This window comes from Salvelinus namaycush, chromosome 14 (genome assembly GCF_016432855.1).
Source record: "Salvelinus namaycush isolate Seneca chromosome 14, SaNama_1.0, whole genome shotgun sequence".
NCBI classification, from domain to species: Eukaryota; Metazoa; Chordata; class Actinopteri; order Salmoniformes; family Salmonidae; genus Salvelinus; species Salvelinus namaycush.
In genome coordinates, this window is record NC_052320.1 from 33,040,873 (window position 1) to 33,063,902 (window position 23,030).

The 23,030-nt window shown below is 43.6% G+C and overlaps 1 protein-coding gene across 5 annotated transcripts in view; it reads right to left on the minus strand.

The window, feature by feature from the left end:
* Positions 1-22,463, minus strand: part of acot7 (acyl-CoA thioesterase 7) — a 72,275-nt gene extending 49,812 nt beyond the window's left edge. The window contains exons 1-3 of one of the 5 annotated variants that reach the window (XM_039008438.1): positions 22,330-22,463; positions 21,341-21,440; positions 2,726-2,843 (exon numbers count right to left, since the gene is read on the minus strand). In XM_039008438.1, coding sequence (XP_038864366.1) covers positions 2,726-2,843; positions 21,341-21,390 — 168 coding nt within the window. In that variant the 5' untranslated portion in view covers positions 21,391-21,440; positions 22,330-22,463. Of the gene's footprint in view, positions 1-2,725; positions 2,844-19,945; positions 20,128-21,340; positions 21,487-22,329 lie in introns of those variants that run through there. The other 4 variants (XM_039008437.1, XM_039008434.1, XM_039008436.1 and 1 more) reach the window with 4 other exon arrangements.
* Positions 22,464-23,030: the final 567 nt, after the last annotated feature.

Consider the following 23,030-nt stretch of genomic DNA (forward strand, 5'->3'; position numbering starts at 1 on the left):
GAATCTTTCTTTGGGTGTTTTTCAGAGTCAGTAGAAAGGCCTCTTTAGTGTCCTAAGTTTTCAGAACTGTGACCTTAATTGCCTACCGTCTGTAAGCTGTTAGTGTCTTAACGACCGTTCCACAGGTGCATGTTCATTAATTGTTCATGGTTCATTGAGAAATCATGGGAAACAGTGTTTAAACCCTTTACAATGAAGATCTGTGAAGTTATTTGGATTTTTACGAATAATCTTTGAAAGACAGGGTCCTGAAAAAGGGACGTTTCTTTTTTTGCTGAGTTTAGAAGCATTGACTTCTAAATGAGCCTCTCTCCTATGCTCAGATTATGCCAGCCATGACACGTTACATTAACACGCTCAAATATTGGCCCTTCCCAATTCTTTAGAAATGCATCCTGACGAAGATTCATTCAAAGTCTGGTCTGCATTCTTTACCTGGGTTAAACAATCTGGAATATTAAGATATGGCCCACAAGGAAGGGAGGAAGGAACGGATGCATGTTAACAGTATTGGGACACAGCCATTTTCTTTCAAACACACCCACACCTACACACAGGCATACATACCCACAGTCGTTTTGTCTGGGCAGATGAGGTGATGTTAATTAAAGGGACAGGTTCAGTTACAGTATGTGAGGAATGTTGGAGTGCCCTGAAAATGAAACCGCCGGCCATCTTATCTCTCATAGAGGAACACCATGTGACCACTGACATAGCACACACCCCCATGAGCTTTGGGGGGCTCCAACCCTTATCGAGGGGGTTGGGATCCCCCCAGAGGTCGGGCCCCCCAGATAGCATACGAACACGTCATAAGCCATGAAAGAAATGTTTAGAATTACAGTATATTAGCTTTCAAACGGCAAAATATTCTCTCAGTCTCATGGCAAAATGTTTAGAATAGCAGGAAATTAGCTCAGAGATTCTTGAAAGTCGGGACAAAAAATACATTTTTTATGCATTATTTGAACTTAAAATGTACATTTAGAGGAATGTTATAAGGGAAAATATTAGTTTTTATATATTATTAATTTCCATGTCGGCTCTTCGCCTGGAAATGCCCTTGTCTGGAGCAAAGGATCTCAATTTCAAACTCTCCAAAAAAGTATTTAAATGAAAGAAAACTGGCAATAATGGATATTAACTGGAAAATTATCTTATGTAGTTTCTTGCAATAGCCTTCTGTGACTTTAAATAATATTTCTCTCAAAACTGCGATTCTGTCACGCCCTGACCATAGTAAGCTGTTTTTTCTCTGTGTTGGTTGGGGCGTGATAGTGACTTGGGTGGGTCATCTAGATGTTTTTGTATTTCTATGGTGGCCTGATATGGTTCCCAATCAGAGGCAGCTGTTTATTGTTGTCTCTGATTGGGGATCATATTTAGGTAGCCATTTCCTCATTTGTGTTTGTGGGATCTTGACTATGTGTAGTTGCCTGTCGGCACGATTTTGTATAGCGTCACGGTTCGTGTGTTCATTTTGTTGGTGTGTTTGGTGTTCATTCATTAAAAGAGCATGTATGCATACCACGCTGCGCCTTGGTCTCATTCTAACGGAGATTTGGTCAACTCTGTCAGATTTGTTTAAAATGCTGAATTAATCAGGAATGAGCAGGCCCAGCTATACCATAAGGACCCCGTATTCATGTCCTCATTACATGTAGTGCCACGAGATCACTAATGGTCTGTAAAGTTCTCTACTTTTGATAGATTTAAACAAACAATATTGGAATCTCCATGGTCACAACCATAAACTGTCAACTCCTTCTGCCTAATAGATTAAGATAGAATATGAATTTTGGTTCAAATATGGTACATTTAATTAGGTTTTAGAGTCGTAAAGCAACTGAGGAAAAACAAAATTGCTTCTGTGTATACAAACCACTTGAAATAGGAAGAATGTCAATTTCTGTCAACTCCGATTTTTATCTAACATCAACTCCGTCAGAGTGCCCGAAAGATCTGATTGAATGGTTATGTTTTTATTGCGCAATGACTGGAAGTCTATCGATATCTGCTAACATGCTAGTAAAAACTACCTCTAACATCCTTCATACTGGACACATGGGCATAAAAACAGTATCCACGAGTTCATCTAACTCCGGGGAAGAAGATAAAGGGTATTTTTGCAAAAATCCCAAAGTATCCCTTTAAGACAAATATTTGTGGGGAAAAAGTTGAGATTATCCCCGTCTTTCAAGAATCCCTGAGCTCTAAAACAGCAACATTTTCTCTCAGCATCATGCCAAAATGTGTAAAATAGCATGAGATTAGCTTTAATAGTGCTCTTATAATCTTTCTCTCTGCCCCATGGAAGAAAAAAATGTCACTGCATGTGACGCAGATGATTGTCATTACTAAAACATGTTCAGAATGTGCTAGAATGTAAAAGACAATACCATGAGGATGCAAAGCTACTGGTGAAACTGACGAGGTAGGTACAGCTCAGGTGAAGTAGACTCAAAGACAGGGGTGGGGCTTCTTATTAAAAAGCAGAGGGCAGGTGTGGTATGTGCAGGCTTTCGTTCTAGCCAAGCAGTAAGACGACAGATTCTATTAATAAAACTGCAATTGAGGAACATTTTGCCTTCAGATATGCTGGTAGTGCAAGCACTATAAAATATAAACTTAGGGCTAACGTTTCACAGCTTTAGCAGCCAATGCTTGTTCCTGGTGCAAATCAGTCACACACACTTTACCCAGTTCCGCACAGGCACACACGTACCCCAGGCTGCGTGTTGCAGTGGCGTGTTCCTATGATGCATCCAGCTTCCTCAATCATCTTCAGGATGGTGCCACCATGCACGTTGCCCACTATGTTGGCATCATCGGGACGCATGATCCTGGCACAGACAGAAATGGACAGCATCACAAATTAGCATTAGGAGTAGAAGAATACAATGGTTTACTGTTCTCAAATGAGGAAGTTCTCTTCACTGCCTCCTACATAGATACATGATTGCACCAGTACAGTTGCAGTAACGTCTATAGATGACAGTCTCAATAAGAAGGTTAGATCAACTGATCAGTAGACAGGTAGGTACTGTTGACAAAAGAGCAGTGCTACAGTTTTTTTCTGTGACTTTCCCCAGACTTTTCTTGGTGCTACATTCATCATTAGATCCCACTTCGTCAGCATGCTAGCTGTTTCCACAAAAACATTTTCTGCACTATAAATAAAGTATAGTAACTCTCTCTCTCTCTGTGAATGTTGATGCATTAGTTGAATATGAGGTGAAGTTAAGAGTTTTTTTTAAAATTGAAAGTTTGTTGTAGCTAGAGGGCTACAAAAGCCATTCTGTACAAACATTCATACACGCATTTGAATACTTTGTTTGGATCACGCACGCACGCACGCACGCACGCACGCACGCACGCACGCACGCACGCACGCACGCACGCACACACGCACACACACACACACACACACACACACACACACACACACACACACACACACAAACAGCTCTCTCAGCTATTAATCATGGAAGTCACAAAGCAAATCTCCACTATTTCTGGCCAGATGGACTGAGCTTTTCTGTCTCCCAACAAATTAGGAGAACCATAGCAGTTAAGTCAGATTGACTCCCCAACTAACGGTGGCACGTTTCCTCTTTCTGTTCACAGGCCTCACTGAAGTGTGCTCCATACGTTTCCTCTTTCTGTTCACAGGCCCCACTGAAGTGTGCTCCTACGTTTCCTCTTTCTGTTCACAAGCCTCACTGAAGTGTGCTCCTACGTTTCCTCTTTCTGTTCACAAGCCTCACTGAAGTGTGCTCCCTCTAAAAAGCCATCTACATCACACACCCCAATGAGTTAATGGCCTGCTCTGTTTGAATGTGTCATTAGGACAGATAGTGGGCACACAGACTCACACAGACATGATGTAGTGTCAATACACACTGTTCAGACTCCTGACAAACTCACTCATCCAGACCGTACACATCCATGACCTTACATATCGGCGCACACGCACACACACGCGCACACACACACACACACACAACACACATACATCTCAGATAAGCAACCACAAATAATAGGACAGTCTTATACAAATCCACATTGTGTAAGCCTGCTACTTCTGATAGTAATCTTTAACATTATTTCACAATCATAAATTGACATTTTACATTTTGGTATTTAGTAGGCACTCTTATCCAGAGTGATTTACAATCAGTGCATTCAACTAAGGTACGTAAGACAACCACATATCACAGTCATTGCAAGTAAAACATTCCTTAATAAAGCAGCTATCAGTGAAATCCGTGCCAGTAAGAAGAGCCAAGTGCACTTCCAATTCGTCTCACTTTGATTCATGCAATGCATGACTGATCACTAAGTCATAGGGAGAAACTAATGACCAATAGTGTGCAATGTTAGAAAATCAGCGTTGTAATCACAATGGCGGTTAGTGTATACTGAACCTGTCTCTTTACTTAATTAACTGACTAAATGACAAAAGGACACAGGTAGTCATAACTCACTCAAAGAAGTAGGTTACAAAGCATGATCATGGCCTCTGGGGGAAAAAATGTGTGTGTGTGTGTGTGTGTGTGTGTGTGTGTGTGTGTGTGTGTGTGTGTGTGTGTGTGTGTGTGTGTGTGTGTGTGTGTGTGTGTGTGTGTGTGTGTGTGTGTGTGTGTGTGTGCGTCAACTCTACCTGCTGAGTTGCTGTTTGGGACCCATCTCCAGTCTGCTGATTGAGGGAAACCTGTGTGCACTGACTTAGAATCAATGTTAACACTCCTTCTGTCTGTCTGTCTGTCTGTCTGTCTGTCTGTCTGTCTGTCTGTCTGTCTGTCTGTCTGTCTGTCTGTCTGTCTGTCTGTCTGTCTGTCTGTCTGTCTGTCTGTCTGTCTGTCTGTCTGTCTGTCTATACAACCAGTCTGTGGCCAGTCCATCAGCCTCTCTCCTTTTCATTCACTACTCTTCATTCACTACTCATCTCCCTGTTACAACCCACAATGACATCATACTCTGACACCATCACACTGACCCCGCCTCTGTTGTGATTTCCGGACTAACTGGCTTCCTAGCACTCGCGCTACTGCCCATCCCCATGGGACCTTGGCCAATAAGAGCTTCCCTCTCCATGTGGTTGCCATGGCAATTGCCATATTTGGAGAGCAGGACAAGAAATATTGTAGGGAGGTTGAGCTTTCACTGGATCTGGCAATGTAAATGTCATAATCATAGTCATTTTAATAAAGAGTTACAGGAAAGAGATGTACGGTATGATTGGCATGTGTAAAGGTAATACAATAACATCTGTCAGCATTACACTGAGATCAAATGTAATGTGTGTGTGTGTGTGTGTGTGTGTGTGTGTGTGTGTGTGTGTGTGTGTGTGTGTGTGTGTGTGTGTGTGTGTGTGTGTGTGTGTGTGTGTGTGTGTGTGTGTGTGTGTGTGTCTGCCTATGTGTGTGTCCAGGGTTTATGATAAACCAGATGAAGCCCAGTACTTCCGTGTCTCTAATCTCAGCATCTCTCTTTTATGACTCGACACAGTGACACACACTTTCCTCCTTCTAACAAAGAACCAAATAGCAGGATCTGGAAACCTGATAGGGACGAGAACCAGTTGGAATCTCTTAGATCAAAGCTATTTTTAAATCCATAGCAATCACAACATTACACATTCTCCCAGGAAAATGCCACTCCAGGGCCCAGTTTTTCAAAGCATTTAATACAGCTCAAAATTATCCTGTGTTGTGTTCAATTCTGTTCCACGTTAAATTTGTATATCCCTTCTTTTGAAAAGTAACTTGTAAAAAGTAAAAAGTGGAACAAAGTTCTTATGCTATCATTAATCATCCCATGTAGGCTAACTGGTATGACTATAAGAGACTATAACAGACAATAAGTCAACAGATCGGTGTAGAAAGTGTTAATTAAATCATCGTCAAACGACTATAATGTGGTGCTGATTCTCCTTTGAAAAATCCATGTCCAGCTGACATGACACAAAAAGAAACAACAACATGCAAAATACAAAATACAAAACAGTTTACCTAAGCGAGGAATGGCAAACGACCAAACATTTTGCGTGCTTTCGAAAAATCCTTCCTGTCCCATGAAAGTGCATCATTGATGTAATTAAGACACTGAAAGCTTTGGTGCGTACACAGGTACTAAAAGCATATGACTGACTGAGGTTCAGCATCACCAATACTACATCAGGGTCGTGTTCAGTTGGGCACACTAAAGCAAAATGTTTTTAAATGTTTTGAAACAGAAAATGAACATTTTCATTCCTTATTGGACAATCCAAGGTAGTCCCTACCAGTTTAAGTCTGTTTTCTTACATTTGATGCCTAATGAACACATCCCAATGTGTTCTCTCAACAGGCCTACCTAGCGAGAGAGGTATCTGTGAAACAAACACACACACAGCTGTTCCTGGCAGCCACTCCACATACACTTGTTTTCCAGTGACGTCTTCTCGATTAATATGGTAAGGAGAATGATTAAGGAGAATGAATTGCTGAAATATACGAGAAACGGCTTAACTGAATGAGCATCTACAGGGTTAAGATGATACATTGCCTCTTGGAGATGTTCAAAGTAGTAAGCTGGACCAAATTTACTGTAAACTAAGTCTGATATTGACAAGAACAGAGAGGTATTGTATGTAACAAATGCATCACCTACAGTAAACATGTATCCAAAATGTTATCAACAGACTCCTTACCATGGCAGAGGCTGCAAAGTTGGTTCATACTAACCTAAAGAAATCAGAGGTCAATTCTGTCATTATGACATTTCGCAAAGAAAATTGGTCAGTTTGCAGAATATGCAATATGCTTTACCACAAAATGACATATTTGAATGCATGTAAATTCACACAATGTAATATACTATGTGTTGTATGTATCTTGTATTCTTATGATGGCACCGGAGAGAATGGCTCCCGTTCTACGGTCTCCTAACCAATTGTGCTATAGTGTGTGTTTTTTCGCGTTATCTGCCACCATCTCTTATGACCGAAAAGGGCTTCTAGAACTCAGGACACCGATTACTCACCTCGTATTGAAAGACAATTTTTTCTTTAATGAGTCGGACGAGAGGGATTTCCTCCAGACACCTGACAAAGCCCTCATCCCCGTCATTCGCAGGAGAAAGAGACGGAGATATCGAGGACGAAGGTCGGGTGCCTTGTAAGGATCCGGCGGCAAGTGGGTAATTTGCCTTTACCATCGGTCCTATTAGCCAACGTACAATCATTGGATAATAGAATAGACGAACTACAAGCACGTATATCCTACCAACGGGACATTAAAAACTGTAGTATCTTATGTTTCACCGAGTCGTTGCTGAACGACGACATGAATAACATACAGCTGGCGAGTTATACACAGTATCGGCAGGATAGAACAGTAGCCTCTGGTAAGACAAGGGGTGGCGGTCTATGTATATTTGTAAACAACAGCTGGTGCACGATATCTAAGGAAGTCTTGAGGTTTTGCTCGCCTGAGGTAGAGTATCTCATGATAAGTTGTAGACCACACCATTTACCAAGAGAGTTTTCATCTATATTCTTCGTAGCTGTCTATTTACCACCACAAACCGATGCTGGCCCTAAGACCGCACTCAATGAGCTGTATACGGCCATAATCAAACAGGAAAATGCTCATCCAGAGGCGGCGCACCTAGTGGCAGGGGACTTTAATGCAGGGAAACTTAAATCTGTTTACCTCATTTCTACCAGCATGTTAAATGTGCAGGCAGAGGGGGGAAAACACGAGACCACCACACACACACCACACACATACAAAGCTCTCCCTCACCCTCTATTTGTCAAATCTGACCATAATTATCCATAATTATATCCTCCTGATTCCTGCTTACAAGCAAAAACTAAAGTAGGAAGCACCAGTGACTCGGTCAATAAAAAAGTGGTCAGATGAAGCAGATGCTAAGCTACAGGAGTGTTTTGCTAGCACAGACTGGGATACGTTCCAGGATTCTTCCGATGGCATTGAGCAGTACACCACATCAGTCACTGGCTTCATCCTAAGTCCATTGATGACGTTGTCTCCACAGTGACTGTACATACATACCCCAACCAGAAGCCATGGATTACAGGCAACATCCGCACTGAGCTAAAGGGTAGAGCTGCCACTTTCAAGGAGTGGGACTCTAACCCAGAAGGTTATAAGAAATCCCGCTATGCCCTCCGACGAACCATCAAACAGGCAACGCGTCAATTCAGGACTAAGATCAAATCGTACTACACCGGCTCCGATGCTCGTCGGATGTGGCAAGGCTTGCAAACTATTACAGACTACAAATCGAAGCACAGCCCCGAACTGCCCAGTGACACAAGCCTACCAGATGAGCTAAATAACTTATACGCTTGCTTCGAGGCAAGTAACACTGAAATACGCATGAGAGCATCAGCTGTTCCAGACGACTGTGTGATCACGCTCTCCAAAGCCGATGTGAGTAAGACTTTTAAACAGGTCAACATTCACAGACACGCAGGGCCAAACGGATTCGCAGGACGTGTACTCCGAGCATGCACTGACCAACGGGCAAGTGTCTTCACTGACATGTTCAACCTCTCCCTGTCTGAGTCTGTAATATCAACATGTTTCAAGCCATAGTCCCTGTGCCCAAGCACACAATGGTAACCTGCTTAAATGACTACCGACCCGTAGCACTCACGTCTGTAGCCATGAAGTGCTTTGAAAGGCTGGTCATGGCCCACATCAACTCCATTATCACAGAAATCCTAGACACACCCCAATTTGCATACCGCCCCAACAGATCCACAGATGATGGAATCTCTATTGCACTCCACACTGCCCTTTCCCACCTGGACAAAAGGAACACCTATGTGAGAATGCTGTTCATTGACTACAGTTCAGCGTTCAACACCATAGTGCCCTCAAAGCTCATCACTAAGCTAAGGACCCTGGGACTAAACACCTCCCTCTGCAACTGGATCCTGGACTTCCTGACGGGCCGCCTCCAGGTGGTTATGGGTAGGTAACAACATATCCGCCACGCTGATCCTCAACACGGGGGCCCCTCAGGGGCGCGTGCTTAGTCCCCGACTGTACTCCCTGTTCACTCATGAATGCATGGCCAGGCACGGCTCCAACACCATCATTAAGTTTGCTGATGACACAACAGTGGTAGGCCTGATCACTGACAACGATGAGACAGCCTATAGGGAGGAGGTCAGAGACCTGGCCGTGTGGTGCCAGGACAACAACCTCTCCCTCAACGTGATCAAGATGAAGGAGATAATTGTGGACTACAGGAAAAGGAGGACCAAGCACACCCCCATTCTCATCGACGGGGCTGGCAGTGGAGCTGGTTGAGAGATTCAAGTTCCTTGGTGTCCACATCACCAACAAACTATCATGGTCCAAGCACACCAAGACAGTCGTGAAGAGGGCACAATAAAACCTATTCCCCCTCAGGAGACTCAAAAGATTTGGCATGGGTCCTCAGATCCTCAAAAAGTTCTACATCCTGACTGGTTGCATCACTGCGTGGTATGGCAACTGCTCGGCCTCAAACCACAAGGCACTACAGAGGGTAGTGCCTACGGCCAAGTACATCACTGGGGCCAAGCTTCCTGCCATCCAGGACCTCTATACCAGGCGGTGTCAGAGGAAGGTCCTAAAAATTGTCAAAGACTCCAGCCACCCTAGTCATAGACTGTTCTCTCTGCTACCGCACGGTAAGCGGTACTGGAGCGCCAAGTCTAGGTCCAAAAGACTTCTCAACAGCTTCTACCCCCAAGCCATAAGACTCCTGAACAGCTAATCAAATGTCTACCCAGACAGGTTGCATTGTCCCCCCTCTTTTACTCTTTTACTGCTGCTATTCTCTGTTTATTATCTATGCATAGTCACTTTAACTCTACCTACATGTACATATTAGCTCAATTACCTCGACTAACCAGTGCCCCCGCTCATTGACTGTGTACCGGTACCCCCTGTATATAGCCTCGCTATTGTTATTTTACTGCTGCTCTTTAATTATTTGTTACTTTTATTTCTTATTTTTTTACTTATCTATTTTTTCCTTAACACATATTTTTCTTAAAACTGCATTGTTGGTTAAAGGCTTGCAAGTAAGCATTTCACTGTAAGGTTGTGTTCGGCGCATGTGACAAATACAATTTGATTTGATTTTGATTTGATTCTAATGACAGATTGACCATACTCTTTTCTACCCTCAGAATGACAGAAGACTCCATGGTGGTGGCCATGTGCAGGAGCGGGAAGTGGTGGAAATGGTGAGGGCCAGGAATGATATCGTGCTGACAAAAATAAAACAGGTCATTGAGGACAACTATGACACCTTCACCAATGTGGCATCCATCAGCCTGCCTACAATCAACCGCCTTTTGAGAGAAACAACGACCGGTTGCAACAACTGCAGGTCGAGTATGTTCAAGTACAGCACCACTGTATACTGTAAGATTACTGTCAGTATTTGATGCACATGCTACTTCACAATCATGTTGTAATTGAAAAGAACTAACCCACATCTCTTTTTACATGGTGCTGGAGCTTGATGCTGCTGTGAAACATCACAAATACATATTTATTGATGAAGCAGGCTTCAACTTGGCCAAAACTCAGCGCTGTTAGTGGAACCTCATCGGCCAATGGGCGACCGTTCAAGTGCCCGGACAACGTGGGGAAAACATCTCCGTGTGTGCTGCAATATCCGAAGATGGTGTAGTATTTAGTGATGCACCGATATTACATTTTTGGCTGATACCGATATCCGATATTTTCCTTGCAAAAAAAAAAAGATACTGATACCGATAACCGATATTTAACATTTTTGTGGCCTTTTAAGCATTCTAGTACAGTTAAATAGTTAACACACACACATGGACGCAGCGGTGTAAGGCACTGCATCTCAGTGCAAGAGGCGTCACTACAGTCCCTGGTTCGAATCCAGGCTGTATCACATCCGGCCTTGATTGGGAGTCCCATAGGGAAGTGCACAATTGGCCAAGCATCATCCGGGTTTGGCCCGGGGTAGGCCATCATTGTAAATAAGAATTTGTCCTTAACTGACTTGCCTAGTTAAATAAAGGTTACACACACACCACACTGACCAAAACGTTATTTTGTTGGCATTTACATATTTCCCCATTACCAGTAAAACCTAATCAAAACCTATTTCTTTCACTAACTTGCTGTGCTCTTTTGTTGTTAATTTGTTCAGTCGTTTCATTCTCAATCAGGATTTCTCACACTATGAAATGCCGTTAAGGTCTTTGCGTGTCAAATAAGCTTGTTGACCAATCAGGACCTGAATATGACTGCACGACACATAATAATTTAACACCTTAATACATTTTCAACGTAGGCATTACACATTGATTACACTATCACTCTATTTCATATGTCACAACGATTCATCGATACGTATGCTATGATGCTGGTAAAGTTGTCTCGCGCACCTACAGTGCTGGTCATTAAAAAAAAGCTAACTAGCTCATGGATGCAAACAATGTTCTTCCCCAAAAACATAGCAAAACGACATAATCTGTTTCAGTAGCTATAGCTAGCTAACTATATAGCTTGTTGTCATCATCTAAAATAACCCTAATTTATAAGACAGTTCTTATTTGATTAATGATGGTCGGACCCATCTATGTGAAGCTAGCCACAATAAGGATTAGCCAGAATAGTGGACTTTGCGGTTAGCCTTCAAAATAAATGTATGTCACTGACAGTAATGCAAATGAATACAGACAGTAGAATTATGCCATAATTGAATAGATCATGCTAAACAAGGTTGGAATGTTCTTATATAAAATCAACAAAAGACAATAATTTGTTAATTTGACAAATATCTGTTGAAATCACACTGGATGTATTATACTTTAGAATTACATTGGGGGCAAACTTATTTCACTGTACAGCCTTACCTATGGATTATGGATCAATGACATGGGGTATCAGTCTACTCAGTGACACCCAGAGAACATTAGCGTCGTAGCTATTATTGCGGGACTCTGAAACAACTGTGAATTGAGCCACATTTATTGTCAATCTATGTGTATTGAACACTATTCCTAAGGAAAAACAATACTGGGTGGATGTTTTGGAGTCTGATAACTCTGAGGAGGACGTTGGGAAAAAATATTGTGGGTATTGAGTAGACTGATACGCCATTTCATTGATCCCCAATCCTTAGGTAAAGCTGTACAGTGCAATATGAATGTCAATACAAACAATAGGCTGACTGGGGAGGTGATTTCACACAGTCACAGTCCTGCGATAAGAGCTACAACGCTAATATTTGCGTAAACTCTTCCCAGTTGTGTTCTGTGGGTGTCACCGAGTATTACGTCATGTACCTACATTATATAGGTATGCACATCAGCTTTGACATCGGTTTTGCACATCGGCGTTAAACTAGACATCTGGCCAATACCGATGTTGGCATTTTTAGCTAATATCGGCCGATTCCGATATGTTCACCAATATATCTAATACACCAATACACCAATGCATCCCTAGTAGTATTGGGTCCTACATTGAGTTCCTCAATGAGACTGAGCAGGCCTGTCAAGGTGAAGGAGTCACCTATGTCATTGTGTGGGACAATGTCAGGTTCCATCATACAGAGGTGGTTCAGGCATGGTTTCCAGTCCATCCCCGATTCCTGACCCTATACCTGGCCCCATACTCTCCTTTCCTCAACCCTATCGAGGAATTATTTTCAGAACGGAGTTGGAAGGTGTATGATCGCCATCCACATGAGCATGTCCATTGATGAGTCATGCGATGACATCAACCCAGACCAATGTCAGGCTTGGATTCCCCATACCAAAAGGTTTTTCCCTAGGTGCATCAACAATGAGGACATTCACTGCAATATGGATGAGAACCTTTGGCCAAATGCGCAAGACAGGCTTGATGCAAATGTCCTGTGCCTGCGCCCAGAACTAATCCTCCTGTATGTCTCCCCAGCCTAGTGAGCCCTGTGGCAGCTCCACGTACCAGACTGCCCATGGCAAGAAGCCTCCAGTGATGATCCATGGCACGAAGCCTCCAGTGATGATCCATTGCACGAAGCCTCCAGTGATGATCCATGGCACGAAGCCTCCAGTGATGATCCATGGCAAGAAGCCTCCAGTGATGATCCCAGTCCGGATGGTCCCCAGTCCAGAGATGGTCCCCAGTCCGGAGCCTCCAGCGACGGTCTCCAGTCCGGAGCCTCCAGCGACGGTCCCCAGTTCGGGGCCCGCAACGAGGGTGCCCAGTCCGGGGCCCGCAACGAGGGTGCCCAGTACGGGGCCCGCAACGAGGGTCCCCAGTCCGGGGTCGGCGACGAGGGTCCCCGCACCAGAGGTGCCACCAAAGTGGGGTGAGCCAGTGGTGGAGCGGGGTCTGCTTCCCGCACCTGAGCCGCCACCGCGGATAGATGCCCACCCAGACCCTCGCTATAGGTTTAGGTTTTGCAGCCGGAGTCCGCACCTTTGAGGGGGGGGTACTGTCACGCCCTGACCTTAGAGATCCTGTTTATTTCTCTATTTTGGTTTGGTCAGGGTGTGAGTTGGGGTGGGTATTCTATATTATATTATTTGTATTTCTATGTTTTGGCCGGGTAGGGTTCTCAATCAGGGACAGCTGTCTATCGTTGTCTCTGATTGAGAACCATACTTAGGTATCCCTTTTTTCCAAGTTGTCTTTGTTTGTTGGCACTATAGCCTTTAGCTTCACGGTTGTTTTCTCGTTTGTTGTTTTGTTGGCGTCATTTTTTATAATAAAAGAAAATGTACGCTGACCACGCTGCACCTTGGTCCACTTCCTTCAACAGCCATGACAGCAAACTACTGCCTGTTAACTAGTTTCTTTCTTTCAATTGTTTCCTTTGTTTAATTTAATCTGTTACAGTTCACCCACGTTGTAATTATATCTGAAAAATACAATGTATTCATGCATCAATGATTGTGGAAGATCTTCAATGATCACACCTTTGATCACACATGGTATAGAAATTATGGAAATGTTATTTTCAGTAAATGTTGATGGGTAGTACAAGTGTATAACCTAATGTTAAAACAGTGTAATGTACTGTAATTTACAGTACAGTAGCATATTACTTTCAGAAACATGTATCTTGTATTTTTTGCTATTGGATTAACTGGTTGGTAGCCCTTTTGACTCACATCCACTGTCATCCTGTATACGGGTTGAAAATGGCAGATTTTGGCATTGATAACCGCCTAAATTGGAATGCAGTGGCTGTACAGTAACATGCTATACATGACATTAAAGCTCAAGTTCTCCGCTTCACAGCACTGTATGGGTTTTGACTGACAGCAGTTATAAACTTTAGCACCACGTGTGCTACAAGAAGATGTCCCCGTCCCTCTGGCTAATTGCGCTACATTTACAAATGTGTTTTTGTCTGAGTGAGGGAAATGCTGTAAATCGAGAGGAGTCGATGTGTTCTGAAAGAAGAGACGTTGAGGATTATAACAAATACCGCTTTGATGTCATAGAAGCAAACCACACACCCATGAGTCCAAATGTGCACTTCACATTTCCATTTTTGAAAACGAATGTAATTTACAGTATCAATGTTTATTATGGCTATGTTTGATCCACAGTTACAAAGATGACATGTGTTATACCCTGGGTTGTCCTGAACAGAATGAGCCCATGTCCGTTGTATTGTGAAGACAATTAGCTGCGGAACACACACTTGAATGAACTCATGACTCCATTCTATGAGCACTAAAATGACAATCTGTTACTCTGAAGTGCCTTTTGGAAGCCTAACACTGTAAGATCGTATTTTATAACTTAGCTAGTCATGTTGCAATAGAATAAGCATTCAGATGATGCACATCTGGCCCGGATTGTGATTTATAATGGAACGTTTTTGGATTGCGTAAAAAAACAACAGTAATTGTGTGATGGTGGGAACTACAACGGAACGATTTGATTAGTGTAGTGTTAGCTAGCTACATAGTTGTCTTTGCTGTCTTTGTATCTAAGATAATTGTGTAGTTTAGAGTAATTATCTAGCCAGTTATCGAGGTTACCTAGCCAGCTCCACTTTCAAACAAAGTCAGCTAGCCAGCTATTTCCGCCGTCCTAACGTTGTCAACACTGCTAGCTAGCCAGCTAGCCAACTTCTACCGAAACACTACAACGGAACGATTTGATTAGTGTAGTGTTAGCTAGCTACATAGTTGTCTTTGCTGTCTTTGTATCTAAGATAATTGTGTAGTTTAGAGTAATTATCTAGCCAGTTATCGAGGTTACCTAGCCAGCTCCACTTTCAAACAAAGTCAGCTAGCCAGCTATTTTCGCCGTCCTAACGTTGTCAACACTGCTAGCTAGCCAGCTAGCCAACTTCTACCGAAACACTACAAAGGAACGATTTGATTAGTGTAGTGTTAGCTAGCTACATAGTTGTCTTTGCTGTCCTTGTATCTAAGATAATTGTGTAGTCTAGAGTAATTATCTAGCCAGTTATCGAGGTTACCTAGCCAGTTATCGAGGCTACCTAGCCAGCAACACTTTCAAACAAAGTCAACAACGCAGCCACTGCTAGCTAGCCTACTTCACCAGCCAGCAGTACTGCATCATTTTAATCATTTTAGTCAATAAGATTTTTGCAACGTAAGCTTAACTTTCTGAACATTCGAGACGTGTAGTCCACTTGTCATTCCAATCTCCTTTGCATTAGCGTAGCCTCTTCTGTAGCCTGTCAACTATGTGTCTGTCTATCCCTGTTCTCTCCTCTCTGCACAGACCATACAAACGCTTCACACCGCGTGGCCGCTGCCACCCTAACCTGGTGGTCCCAGCGCGCACGACCCACGTGGAGTTCCAGGTCTCCGGCAGCCTCTGGAACTGCCGATCTGCGGCCAACAAGGCAGAGTTCATCCCAGCCTATGCTTCCCTCCAGTCCCTCGACTTCTTGGCACTGACGGAAACATGGATTACCACAGATAACACTGCTACTCCTACTGCTCTCTCCTCTTCTGCCCACGTGTTCTCGCACACCCCGAGAGCTTCTGGTCAGCGGGGTGGTGGCACTGGGATCCTCATCTCTCCCAAGTGGACATTCTCTCTTTCTCCCCTGACCCATCTGTCTATCGCCTCTTTTGAATTCCATGCTGTCACAGTTACCAGCCCTTTCAAGCTTAACATCCTTATCATTTATCGCCCTCCAGGTTCCCTTGGAGAGTTCATCAATGAGCTTGACGCCTTGATAAGTTCCTTCCCTGAGGATGGCTCACCTCTCACAGTTCTGGGTGACTTTAACCTCCCCACGTCTACCTTTGACTCATTCCTCTCTGCCTCCTTCTTTCCACTCCTCTCCTCTTTTGACCTCACCCTCTCACCTTCCCCCCCTACTCACAAGGCAGGCAATATGCTTGACCTCATCTTTACTAGATGCTGTTCTTCCACTAATCTCATTGCAACTCCCCTCCAAGTCTCCGACCACTACCTTGTATCCTTTTCCCTCTCGCTCTCATCCAACACTTCCCACTCTGCCCCTACTCGGATGGTATCGCGCCGTCCCAACCTTCGCTCTCTCTCCCCCGCTACTCTCTCCTCTTCCATCCTATCATCTCTTCCTTCTGCTCAAACCTTCTCCAACCTATCTCCTGATTCTGCCTCCTCAACCCTCCTCTCCTCCCTTTCTGCATCCTTTGACTCTCTATGTCCCCTATCCTCCAGGCCGGCTCGGTCCTCCCCTCCTGCTCCGTGGCTCGACGACTCATTGCGAGCTCACAGAACAGGGCTCCGGGCAGCCGAGCGGAAATGGAGGAGAACTCGCCTCCATGCGGACCTGGCATCCTTTCACTCCCTCCTCTCTACATTTTCCTCTTCTGTCTCTGCTGCTAAAGCCACTTTCTACCACTCTAAATTCCAAGCATCTGCCTCTAACCCTAGGAAGCTCTTTGCCACCTTCTCCTCCCTCCTGAATCCTCCTCCCCCTCCCCCCCCCCCCTCCTCCCTCTCTGCGGATGACTTCGTCAACCATTTTGAAAAGAAGGTCGACGACATCCGATCCTCGTTTGCTAAGTCAAACGACACCGCTGGTTCTGCTCACACTGCCCTACCCTGTGCTTTGACCTCTTTCTCCCCTCTCTCCCCAGATGAAATCTTGCGTCTTGTGACGGCCGGCCGCCCAACAACCTTCCCGCTTGACCCTATCCCCTCCTCTCTTCTCCAGACCATTTCCGGAGACCTTCTCCCTTACCTCACCTCGCTCATCAACTCATCCTTGACCGCTGGCTACGTCCCTTCCGTCTTCAAGAGAGCGAGAGTTGCACCCCTTCTGAAAAAACCTACACTCGATCCCTCCGATGTCAACAACTACAGACCAGTATCCCTTCTTTCTTTTCTCTCCAAAACTCTTGAACGTGCCGTCCTTGGCCAGCTCTCCTGCTATCTCTCTCAGAATGACCTTCTTGATCCAAATCAGTCAGGTTTCAAGACTAGTCATTCAACTGAGACTGCTCTTCTCTGTGTCACGGAGGCGCTCCGCACTGCTAAAGCTAACTCTCTCTCCTCTGCTCTCATCCTTCTAGACCTATCGGCTGCCTTTGATACTGTGAACCATCAGATCCTCCTCTCCACCCTCTCCGAGTTGGGCATCTCCGGCGCGGCCCACGCTTGGATTGCGTCCTACCTGACAGGTCGCTCCTACCAGGTGGCGTGGCGAGAATCTGTCTCCGCACCACGTGCTCTCACCACTGGTGTCCCCCAGGGCTCTGTTCTAGGCCCTCTCCTATTCTCGCTATACACCAAGTCACTTGGCTCTGTCATAACCTCACATGGTCTCTCCTATCATTGCTATGCAGACGACACACAATTAATCTTCTCCTTTCCCCCTTCTGATAACCAGGTGGCGAATCGCATCTCTGCATGTCTGGCAGACATATCAGTGTGGATGACGGATCACCACCTCAAGCTGAACCTCGGCAAGACGGAGCTGCTCTTCCTCCCGGGGAAGGACTGCCCGTTCCATGATCTCGCCATCACGGTTGACAACTCCATTGTGTCCTCCTCCCAGAGCGCTAAGAACCTTGGCGTGATCCTGGACAACACCCTGTCGTTCTCAACTAACATCAAGGCGGTGGCCCGTTCCTGTAGGTTCATGCTCTACAACATTCGCAGAGTACGACCCTGCCTCACACAGGAAGCGGCGCAGGTCCTAATCCAGGCACTTGTCATCTCCCGTCTGGATTACTGCAACTCGCTGTTGGCTGGGCTCCCTGCCTGTGCCATTAAACCCCTACAACTCATCCAGAACGCCGCAGCCCGTCTGGTGTTCAACCTTCCCAAGTTCTCTCACGTCACCCCGCTCCTCCGCTCTCTCCACTGGCTTCCAGTTGAAGCTCGCATCCGCTACAAGACCATGGTGCTTGCCTACGGAGCTGTGAGGGGAACGGCACCTCCGTACCTTCAGGCTCTGATCAGGCCCTACACCCAAACAAGGGCACTGCGTTCATCCACCTCTGGCCTGCTCGCCTCCCTACCTCTGAGGAAGTACAGTTCCCGCTCAGCCCAGTCAAAACTGTTCGCTGCTCTGGCACCCCAATGGTGGAACAAACTCCCTCACGACGCCAGGTCAGCGGAGTCAATCACCACCTTCCGGAGACACCTGAAACCCCACCTCTTAAAGGAATACCTAGGATAGGATAAAGTAATCCTTCTAACCCCCCCCCCCCCCTTAAAAGATTTAGATGCACTATTGTAAAGTGGCTGTTCCACTGGATATCATAAGGTGAATGCACCAATTTGTAAGTCGCTCTGGATAAGAGCGTCTGCTAAATGACTTAAATGTAAATGTAAACTACAAGTGTGCTTGCTTCAGTTCCTCAATGGCAAAGCTAGGAGAGCTCAAAAAAGCACCTTATAGTTGAAGGCTCTTTCCTTGAGTCAAAAAAGTGCATTGAAATGACTTAGTAACTGTGCAGTTTGGAGAGGTGTGTGGCCACTTGGAGACACCAGTTAGACCTCTCACTCAAACCCTTGTAATCCATTTTTCTTATCTTGCACCTACTCCAAGATTTCTATGAATATTATTATGTTACTGAATGTATCCAGAGTATTTTGAGATTTCGTTATTGACAGATGGTGTGAAAAGTACAGTAAATGTAAAATACATCTTGTTGGCGGCGAGAACATTATACAGGTTTTAAAGCTTATTTCCTGCAATTCTACACATTTTGTCATGGGGTGCAGAGAAATTGGGCTGTTTTAAAGCCAATGTTCTTGCAATTCCATACATTTTGCCATGTCTAATGTTTATGAACCCCTGCCCTAAGATATCTTACAATTTTACACTGGTGTCATCTTCTGACACAAGGGTCACAAAAAGCATTGTCTCATCATTTGAATCAAAACAGTGCATATAACAGCATGTGAATACAAGGTTGTTACTAGAGTAATTATAGTGTTACACAGGCACAAGATGAACTTAATATAAAGTGTCAGCCTGCACGGCTATGTGTCCTGCGCTCTTTTAAAATACTTCATCTGGGATTGATTGTGTTTGCCTGGCACAATGAAACAAATAGAATAGTCGCAAGAGTTCAAACCCTGCCCATCTGGCACTCCAGGCAGACTACAGCAAACGCTACAATTATTTGAATGATTTCAAATAGTCTATTGTCTAAGCTTAGTGAAGTCATCGACAACAGAGAATAGATTTGATCTGATTCAGATAACGCCAAAGCTGGGAGAGCAAGGTTTTGTGTAGTCATGCCCTATGGTCTGGTTGGTCAAGTACCTAAAATAAGAACTTATAACTTGTACCGAACACTATCGGACACATTTTAACCAACATGACAAGAAAGTACAATCACATTACTGCAGATTAAGCCTCGCGGCATTGGCTGCCTGTAAAGTATCAGACCGACTCTAAGGTTTTAATTTGAACTTTCTAAGCACTACATGGCATTGTTCTCTCTTACCTGGCAGTAGTCACAGACATGCTTGCTCCATACAATCCAGTAAAAATGCTTCCCTCCAAATTGACTGACCCAAGTGTAAACACATGCCAGGGGAGGAGCCTTGGCTAATGATAAACGTATATGGCCGATACATGTCTAGAAACTACTCACTCTCATTTACTGTGTTGCTATGTCATGGATCTGCTCCACCCTGGTTTATGATCCGAAAGGGAGGTGAAGTTGGTTGGATTTCCGCTTTTGCAATGGAATGTTCCAGAGTAGGACCAATATGATTTTAATACATTATTAATTGTTTTAGTATGTGAGAGTCATAAGGCATTGTAGCCTACTACAACTTACGTACAATGTTGTATTATCATTTTATAGCTAATGATACTAACAAGCAGCTATGGTGTCCAATTGAATAGCTGCTACATAGAAATACATAACACTAGTATCCTTATAGTAAGATAATAAGCCTTATAATAAGACATTCATGATTATAACAAACTATTAAAGCATTTTAGCAATCAGTGTTAAGTATAGGCTAGTCTTGCCATTTTTCTTCTTCATGGGACATGTTCATATTGAGCAATGCCTTTGTCTCTCTTGGTGTGGTGCAATGCTTCTTTCTACCTTTAGGAGGATGATAATACAGAACCATAATGCAGTGCAAATGGACGCTGCTGTAGACTACATTGTAAGACTCAGCAAAGGCATTTGATAAGATGAATGCTGCGACAAAAGCCAATGCAAATATTAACAAAACTACCGCCGACGGGAATGCGCATAATTTATCTGCCCATGTTTTATTGTTCTGTTTACTTTTTACGACAACCGGAACTGTTTGGGAGACGATTTAAAACGGATACAATTATACTAGTCAGCACACACTGGTCTGACGTTTGCCCATTCAAACTGAATAGCGAGAGGTTATTTGGGAGTTTAATTATTTATTTATGTATTAGGCCTACTTGTGTGATGTGATTTACAGGGGTCTCGCAAATATACTAAAAATGCCCCAGGACGACCTTAAGATGTCCTTGTTTGCCTCTACGCATCTTGTACCGGTCCGTCATATCCAAGCATCATTGTCGAAAAGATCCTCACACAACATGTGATCGCGTGTACAATTTGAGGCTCAGCTGCCGGTAGTCGTTGTGTATTGTACTAAGAAGAACAGTATTTGTCCCTATTATAGTGTGTCGTCCTTATGTGACTTCTATGCAGTCAACATTTGCCGGAATAAACCGAGAGCAAAATCTATTTGGCGGATTATCGGGCCGCTTTGAAATGTGCATGCAAACCGGTAGTTGAACTGCTCTCTACAGTACACTCGTTGGATCTCATCCAATATGTCACAGATACAGAAACATATAAATTACATTTCTTAACACAGCGCATCGTTTCGCTTACCTGCATATCTGGAGGGAGGAGGCTGTAGCTTGCGATTGTGTTCCCGACATGATGATAATGATGACTGGCTCTTTGTTGAGCTTGTCTTGGCGCAAGTCTCCTGGTGCAGTGAGGATAGCAATATGCAGACTCAGTCGGGTAGCATGCTATTGCAGCCGGTTAGCAAGATCAAGGAACATGATTTTGACAGATCGTAAATTCAAGGAATAGCCTACCGGTGAAGTTATAATGTAACCTATACTAGCTAGAAATGATCAGTGGTGTAAAGTACTTAAGTAAAAAATACTTTAAAGTACTACTTATTTTTTTTATATCTGTACTTTACTTTACTATTTTTATTTTGGACAACTTTTACTTTTACTTCAATACATTCCTAAAGAAAATAATGTACTTTTGACTCCATACATTTCCCCTGACACCCAAAAGTACATTTTGAATGTTTAGCAGGACAGGAAACTGGCCCAATTCACGCACTTATGAAGAGAACATCCCTGGTCATCTCTACTGCCTCTGATCTGGCGGACTCACTAAACACAAATGCTTCGTTTGTAAATTATGTCCGAGTGTTGGAGTGTGCCCCTGGCTATCTGTAAATTAAAAAACAAGAAAAACGTGCCGTTTGGTTTGCTTAATATAAGGAATTTGAAATTATTTTTACTTTTGATACTTAAGGTAATTTTATAAATTACATTTACTTTTACTCAAGTATGACAATTGAGTACTTTTTCCAACACTGGAAATGTTGTATTAAAAACACTTATTCTACATTTTGTTACATAGGCTGTAACATTACAAAATAATGTAATTTCCTCAGTGTACTTCTAAAGCTAAGTTTAGCCAAATAAATGAGTTGTTTTGTTGACAATGAAATGAGTCCGTTTCTTTGAATAGCGGTCTCTCTCATAACTGATTGCAGGCTTCCTGTGCGCTATTTAGGCGAACATGTTTGTTTGGGTTAAACTGACAATGCATACAAAGAAAGTAGTTACCTGTTTTTGCTGTGGATCAGAACAAGCATCTAAATGTTTATTTAGGAGGTTAGCTAGTTTTCACAACTCACTACAGATGATAAGTTCCGCGAGAAGCTGTCAGTGTCACCCTTTACAGGAAAAGCTAGCTAAACTGGTTAAGAACTTCCGTCAATGGCACATTCAGTTCAAATCATCACGATAAAAGAACGCGCGAGGGCAGCAGAGACTATCCCATTTGATGGGTCGCAACGATTTTTTTGTTGTCTGCAGGGTCGCGATTGTTCCTCACAACTGTCAGTCCAAGCGCCTATCCAAATCCAACAGCTGCAATATGTAACTTTTTGGGAGACCCAACCAAATATAAATGAGTTATGGATATGTAATTGTAATTGAAAGCAAAAGTCTAAGATGCAGTTGATCTGTTCTATGTTAATTATTTATATGCTTCCGGTTCTTAAGTTTAGTTTTTGCGTCTTTTACTTTCGGTTTTGTACACCAGCTTCAAACAGCTGAAAATACAATATTTTGGTTATTGACAATATATTTCCACAGCTGTTTAGATGGTACATGGCTTCTCTACACTATGCGCATTGCTTGTTTTGTCACACAAACTGAAATTAGGCGAACTATTACAATTCTATTGCACCTTTATTAAACTTTGGGGTAACAGTTGGTGGGTGCACCTTGATTAGAGCGCTTTCCGTGCATATATAGAGTAC